Raw genomic sequence first — 7,528 nt, forward strand, 5'->3', positions numbered from 1 at the left:
TCAGAATTTAAAGTGCCCTATGAGTAAGTACGATATTCCCTTGAATTAATAAGCTGTAAATCAAAATGAAGAACACTAAATTATATATATGCCATAAGTCAAAAATATGTAGGTCAAGTCTGTGGGGGCGAATTTAATCTAATTAATTGATATTTTGATTAAACTATAAATAAGTCTTATTAATGATAGTCTGTTGCATGGTTCCATCATATTATTGTATTTCACCCCTATTTGTCAACAATTATTTGTCACAATCTCCAATCAGGTCCATTCAATTTCATCTAATCCTCTAATACCATTTTATTCGATCAATAGGGTTAAAATAAGATGATATTAGTTTAAGATTAATGATGGACAGAACATTATCGAGTGACGAATCTGGCAGTTAATTTGACATGGGGAGGCACGTGTGACTGTACATTTACCATCGGTGAAGCATGTGAAAATTAACAGAAAAAGGCCCTGTTTTTTGTGGTGGGTCCGCAGTTCTAGGTGGAGCACGTGCCACACGAAGAACAAGAAATATAATTATTTAAAAAGCATCTGTAGCAAAGGTGGGTAGGTGGCTCGATTTTTATATTTTCAGCTTATTTCAGTCTAAATTTCCTATTTATATGTGAATGAAAGGATGGCTCGCTAGTTACTGCTGACTATCTCACTCAATACTTCTCTCTCTCTCTCTCTGAAGACTCTCGGGAGGTCTCTCTCTAGCTCCGATTTTTTTTTTTTTTTTTTAAATCTTAATTTCTCTTTAAATGATCTACTTTTTGTTAAATATCTTGGAGAGTGTTGTTGATTTTGTGTGCTTCTATCAATCTCTTGTTTGATTCTTATTTCGTTCAGTATTAGATGGAGATCATATTTGCTTCGATTTAAATGTTTGATATCATGGAAGTGCTGTTGAATCTGTAATTTTAGCTCCACTATCTATTTTCGAGTCTAATTTCTTCGTTTATGAATGATCTTGATCGATTTCCTGCTTTTCTTTTTAGCTTTTTTTTTTGTTTGTTTTGAACTTGATTAGGATTTCCGTTTTAGTCAATTGGAGAACTATAGATTTGAAGGTTTTTCTCTGGATGAATTATTTCTCATTTTCTCTGTTCCATTTTTATTCGTTTATTAAAAAAAGGACGATAATTAGATCCAGTAAAAAAGATGCCTCTTTTGAGACTTGTTTTTACATGTTTTAGCCTTTTTGGACTCCGGAAGAGGGTGTTTTTAAGAGCTTTTCGAAGTGAAATATATGTTTTTTTTTTTAATTTTCTTTTTGTTGGTACAAAAGGTTACCTAAAGTCCTAAACATGCCCTTGGGCTTGCGCATAGTCATTTTGAGTTCGAGTGTTAATTTGGTTGTAACCATTTGAAAAAAAAAGTTTTAATTTGGTTGTTTCGAAGTGAAACCGTACTAATAGGTTGAATTAATACTGTGCAGATCTCATCTCTGATTTTTCGATGGCTCCAGTAGCAGCACATTCAGATTCACCGAAGCCTAGAGGTAATTTAATCGCTTGAATAAATTTGGAAAATAATACATTTAAAAAAAAAAAAAAAAAACAGTGCTTTTGAGCTAATTTATTGTTGTGGCTTCTGGCATTATGAATTTTAATGGGTGTACATATTTTCATGGATTTAGTTCAGTGTCTGTTTGAGTTGCAATTTATTGCCGATAAAGAGATAGAATACCTTTAAGATCTCCCCTTTTTTTTACTATAAAGTGGAGATCCAAAACCTTTGTACACCTTTTGAGATGTTGATCTCATAAAAATCTAGCTTACCAGTTGGCAATACCAAACACATACCCACGGAAAAGTATTGACCGAATTAGCCCTTCTATGTGGCTTGATGTCTAAAAGTAGTGAAAAAAATTACACCAAATTGAAGAGAGACCCGTTTTGTAATGTTTTTAAGCCAAGTAGTTATAGTTTCTCTGTCCGTTCCCCATATATCGTTTGTTCCATTTGTTTGCACTTTTTTTATATTATATATCGAGTCATTAGTGGGCTATTCTTTGATAGTAGGATATTGTTTTCCATAGAAGGTTGAAGGTTTTCTTGAGATCAGAATTTAGTACATGAACTAATGTTTAGAGTACTATTGTTTTAATTAGCTTTCTTGATTCTTCTGTGACAGATGTTTGTATTGTTGGTGTTGCGCGTACACCAATGGGCGGTTTTCTTGGTACCCTTTCATCGTTGCCAGCAACCAAGCTTGGGTCAATAGCTATTGAGTGTAAGATTCGAGCCCTTCTCTTCAGTCTCCTTTTGATCTATGGGAAAATATGCTCCTGCTTTCAAAATGTTTATTGAGATGTTCTATAATGGCAACTTGTAGCTGCTCTAAAGCGGGCAAATGTTGATCCATCACTTGTACAAGAGGTCTTTTTTGGAAATGTTCTGAGTGCAAATTTAGGGCAGGCTCCAGCTAGACAGGCTGCATTAGGTGCAGGAATATCTAATTCAGTGGTGTGCACCACAATTAACAAAGTCTGTGCATCAGGGATGAAGGGTGAGGACACAGTCTAATAAGAAAATATTTTGTGTTTGTCATACCAAAGTGTAAGTGTAATGACATGTTCCTTTTCTCCATTGTCACAGCGACAATGCTTGCAGCACAGAGTATTCAGTTGGGTATCAATGATGTTGTTATAGCTGGTGGCATGGAAAGCATGTCTAATGTGCCTAAATATCTAGCAGAAGCAAGGTTCGTGTTCCTTATATTTCACGATTGATATGTTTCTGATTCGTATTTTAGCAGAGGAAAGTCTTTTAAATGCTAAAAATAGGGTTTCTAGTAAAGAAAGTGAAAAAATCATACTTCCAACTATTAGTCTCCAATGTACGCCTTGTGGAGTTTAGCTAAGTAGGATAATAGGTCAAAAGATATAATTATTTGAAGAAAAATATCTGAAAGAATTATTTAAGTTCCATATTGTTTTTGCCTTTGGTTTTCATTACTCATGCCTTTGGTTATCATTACTCATGTCAAAATTTTCTTCATCAAACAGGAAAGGATCTCGACTGGGACATGATACTGTTGTTGATGGGATGCTCAAAGATGGGCTATGGGATGTTTATAATGATTTTGGAATGGGAGTGTGTGCTGAATTATGTGCAGATCAACATACAGTAACAAGAGAAGAGCAGGCATTGTCCTAAACCCATCTCTGCCATCTTAAATATTTTCGAGATTTTTTGGCCTTGTTGATTGAATCAATTATTTTTAACAGAAATTTTCACTGAGTTTGGTTTTAACCCTCCACAGTTTTAGCATCTAATGCTCCTAGTCTATGATGGTCTACTATCATTTTTTGGTGCAATTGCATCCATAATTAATTGGATTTAGTGATCTTGATATCCATGCTGAATAAACACATCAAAACATTTGATGATCGACACAAGTTCAACATTAACAGTCCACCCGAAGAAATTACTATTTGTTCTCTTGTCTTTTATTTTTTGGTTTCTCCTCAATAACTTTTAAATACCACTCAATATACTTTTTTGGACCTACAATTATCACTGTACTTCATTATTCTTCCGAGTCATCTCTGTGAAGCCTACTGCCTTGTGTGTTATGTTTTTGCCTTATGTAGAGGCTTTTTTAATTGGATTTCCTTATGCAACTCCTGCAGGATGCTTATGCTATTCAGAGCTTTGAGCGAGGTATAGCTGCTCGTGATTCTGGTGCCTTTGCATGGGAAATAACTCCGGTTAGACCTTTGGTTATATGTTAAATGCAAGCAAACTTTGTAGTCTGTATTTAGTTGCAATGATTTATAATGATTTTGTACCATGCAGGTCGAAGTTTCCGGGGGAAGAGGAAGACCATCCACACTTGTTGATAAGGATGATGGTTTAGACAAGGTGACAAGATTGATGGTTATTGACTTAAGTGTCTTTCGGTTATATCATGTCATATCTATTGAGTGTGTAGTTATGCTTAAATTTTTTCAGTCAATGTAGATTCAAATTACTTTTCTTTGCATCAGAAAGATGTCTTTAGATGTCCTTCTCCTTGCAAATTTATCCACTTTTGTGTCAAGAAAATTGTTGATATCTATCTTGTGCAAAAACTTAGGAAAAAACAGAATATGTTAAGTTTCTTTCACTTGATTTTTGGAATGAACCATTGTATTCACACCCAATTCTGTTGCAACATGTTTTTCCACCCTTGATTATTCCCCAATGTTTCTCCTGTTTTTATTTATTTTATTTTATTTCATTAAATGCCCATGAATCTCGCTATTCCTTTCTGTTGGCACATTGGTGTACCTAATTAAACTCTTTTTATTGTGATTCATCCATATTAAACAAGAAAAATATGGCCCCATATCACCAAAATATTGTAGTGGTCATGTTGGATGCATAAACTAAATTTTATGAATCTGATGACCAAATCGTTGTGCAGTTTCCAATCATTTTTTTTTTTACCTATCAAAAAAAAAAAATTATCTCCTCATCTCCATATTACTGTTCTATTTTGACGTAATGCATATATGTAGTGAAATTAGCAATGTCATTCTTCTGGCTTGATTGATGTTTTTTGTTTCCAATATTAATACACTAATGCGTTGCCTTTGTATCCTCCCAGTTTGATCCTGCGAAACTAAGGAAGCTCCGGCCAAGTTTCAAGGAGAGTGGAGGTTCTGTTACTGCTGGCAATGCTTCTAGTATAAGGTTTATTACCTGTTCTACCCATGATTTAAATTTTTTTTTTTAATAATAATAATAATGTTTTAGTTTATTTTTTAGCGCTGATATCTTTCTAGGGTTAGTATCTTGTACTCGTACCCTCTTGATTTTACCAAGTGTATATTGATCATCGATACTAAGGTGCCTAAATTGATTATTTTGGAAGTTGTAGCACTGAATAACCAATACCGCCACTCTTGATATGTTTAGTGTCTCTGTATTGGTGCTATTCTCGATAAAGCAATTTCTAAGAAGTGGTTTGCTAGTGGTAAATACTGACGTTCTGTTTGTTGGATTGCATCACGAGGGCGGCCTTTGAAAATTAAAGTGATGGTTACTATTTCATGAGTGTTTAGTTGAATGTTAGATACTGCAACTGTTGAAATTACCATGTCGAATCAATGTGATGGTATTCTTTATCATTTGTTTTAAAAACAGTCCTATTCACAACCATTTTTAGCATAAATTGTTTATTTATTCGCTTTTCATATCTCGCGATATTTCACCTTTTTGATGCAACAAATATTTTGTAATCATTCTTTCAATTTTTGTTGAGTGATCAGTTACAAAAGAGTGCGAAAATAAGTTTCCCTTGAGCATTTCGAAATCTTGTGTACATGAAGCTGATTTCTTTGCTGAAATTGCTCTCATTAACAGTGATGGTGCTGCTGCATTAGTGTTGGTGAGTGGAGAGAAAGCAGTTAAGCTTGGACTGCAAGTAATAGCAAAGATCACGGGATATGCTGACGCTGCACAGGTATTTAAAGAATATTCTATATCTGTTCTTGCTTTGGGCCAGGCCCTTCAAATCTTTTTCATTTTATTGATGCTCTTTCAAAACATTGGGTAGCCGATTAATTACCCAGAAATTGGTGTCTCTTAATCCTCAAGTTCGTTTGCTACATTTTTTTTTTCTTTCTAACTAATTTTGTTATTTGTCTTTGTAAGTCACATATGATGCACTAATATGAGATGGTGGTTGTGCAGGCACCTGAGTTATTTACAACTGCTCCAGCCCTTGCAATACCAAAAGCCATTTCAAGTGCTGGCTTGGAGGCTTCTCAAATCGATTACTATGAAATAAACGAAGCCTTTGCTGTAAGATTTCATGCATTTATTGTGAATTATAAAAGAATATTATTCTTGTTGAAGACAATAAACTTAATCAATCATGTATGTGTTTCACCTCTTATTTCCAGGTTGTGGCTCTTGCAAATCAGAAGCTGCTTGGGCTTAATCCTGTAAGTCGTACTTCCCTAGGCAGTTCTCTCTTTAACCCTTCAATTTCTGTGTACTAAATGCTCTCATGAGTTGCATCTACCTTTTAGTTTATGTAATTGTGCGAGTTCCAACTGTATTCCCCTTTAACAAGTTATGCTGTCTTCTTGTAAATGCAGGAAAAAGTTAATGTCCACGGTGGAGCAGTATCTTTGGGACATCCTCTGGGTTGCAGTGGAGCCCGTATCTTGGTCACATTGTTAGGGGTATATTCTAATGACCTACAGTTCTTTCTTCTGCAACCTTTATAATTTAATTATCGAATTTCCATTCTTGGTTCAAATGGTAATGTGTTACCCAGCACAACAGTGTTAGCTTGAGACGCACTATCTCACGTGTTGACTGATGTTATAGTCAGAATTTGTATCGGTCAACATCCATTGACGAAGGCAGATGTTGACCAGTACAAAGCTCGCTGGGGTATTTCTATTACCTTATATCAAGGAAAAGTGTATCCATTGTTTTAATTTATCTCAATTGAGGTGTAATGAAATGCAAATTCTATTGTCATATGGCAGGTGCTGAAACAGAAAAATGGGAAATACGGAGTTGGTGGTGTTTGTAATGGCGGAGGTGGTGCATCTGCACTTGTTGTAGAACTTGTATAAGCCTATTACATTAGGTAAGGTTCATATGTTCTTGACAATCGATTCGAATTTCATTAATAATTTATTTATTACTATCTATACTTATTAAATAGTGTAATTTTTTGCCCAAAAAATTTAATACAAGTTCTCTAGTTATTGCACTTCACTGAGTTTACTAACTTTCACTGTGGATCATAAATTTTATGTAATTTCTAGCATCTAATCACCTGTTTTTCACTTCAGTTCCCAGTTTTGTTTGTAGTTTGTAGCATATTAATAAAGCCCTAACATGGCTGAGGTTTTTCATGTGTTGCAGGTATTGCGGCGTAGGATCTTCCTTGCTACGAAGTTGAACTTCTCTGCTACTTCATTCTAGTAGTCGGACATGGTCCTTTTTCATTTTCTCTTTTTGTTTTTATTATTCTACAATAGAAGTGTAGTATGAGGTACTTGGATCTCGTTAAGAAAATAAGATCCTGTTCTGTTGTTGCCATTTGTTCTCATAAATCATCTTAAGCCAGATGATATTTCACTATTTTTCTTTTTCTTTCTTTCTTTCTTTCTTCATGTTCTTGGAAATCTGAGAGTACTTCTTGTTGACAACAGCCCATTTCAAGTGGATTCGAACTGTGCCAAATTTGGTGAGATCCCATTTCGATCCATTTCAAGTCTCCTTTGAGTAGTGATCCCTACACCGAAAAAAAGTGGGGTGATTCATGAGTGCCCATTGCGCTATCATGGGCACTATCCTGACCGGTTCGTATGGGTACTTCGTATGATCATAGGCACGTGAAAATGAAGAGGAGTGTCTTATTTTATCTATAGTCAGAAAATATTCTTAAGCACAGTGAAAAACGACTCTTTTTTATAGGAAATTCCTAGAGGGACTTTATTTTCACTGTGTTTCACACTGCATTGATGTGGTGGTCGTGGTTGCATTTATGGGTTATGTGCGCACAGCCTCGTCGGTGC

At 35.0% G+C, this 7,528-nt stretch overlaps 1 protein-coding gene across 1 annotated transcript; it reads left to right on the forward strand.

The window, feature by feature from the left end:
- Positions 1-558: 558 nt before the first annotated feature.
- Positions 559-7,106, forward strand: LOC147411758 (acetyl-CoA acetyltransferase 2). Its single transcript, XM_086452093.1, has 15 exons — positions 559-699; positions 1,433-1,495; positions 2,131-2,229; positions 2,332-2,505; positions 2,595-2,700; positions 3,005-3,143; positions 3,632-3,709; positions 3,798-3,863; positions 4,591-4,676; positions 5,349-5,448; positions 5,679-5,789; positions 5,891-5,932; positions 6,089-6,175; positions 6,488-6,591; positions 6,873-7,106. Exons 2-14 carry the CDS (start codon positions 1,453-1,455, stop codon positions 6,575-6,577), a joined length of 1,221 nt encoding a protein of 406 aa, XP_086308219.1. The 5' UTR covers positions 559-699; positions 1,433-1,452; the 3' UTR covers positions 6,578-6,591; positions 6,873-7,106.
- The last annotated feature ends 422 nt before the right edge of the window (positions 7,107-7,528 follow it).

This window comes from Akebia trifoliata, chromosome 1, assembly GCF_017979445.1.
Source record: "Akebia trifoliata isolate Shusen 1 chromosome 1, ASM1797944v1, whole genome shotgun sequence".
NCBI lineage: Eukaryota > Viridiplantae > Streptophyta > Magnoliopsida > Ranunculales > Lardizabalaceae > Akebia > Akebia trifoliata.

What these genes read in the sequence shown, in the direction of transcription:
- LOC147411758 (XM_086452093.1), top strand. Translation starts at nt 1,453, where the DNA reads ATGGCTCCAGTAGCAGCACATTCAGATTCACCGAAGCCTAGAG. An exon ending in CTGTGCATCAGGGATGAAGG is followed by an intron (nt 2,506 to 2,594) that starts GTGAGGACACAG and finishes CCATTGTCACAG; the next exon opens with CGACAATGCTTGCAGCACAG. An exon ending in CAGTAACAAGAGAAGAGCAG is followed by an intron (nt 3,144 to 3,631) that starts GCATTGTCCTAA and finishes CAACTCCTGCAG; the next exon opens with GATGCTTATGCTATTCAGAG.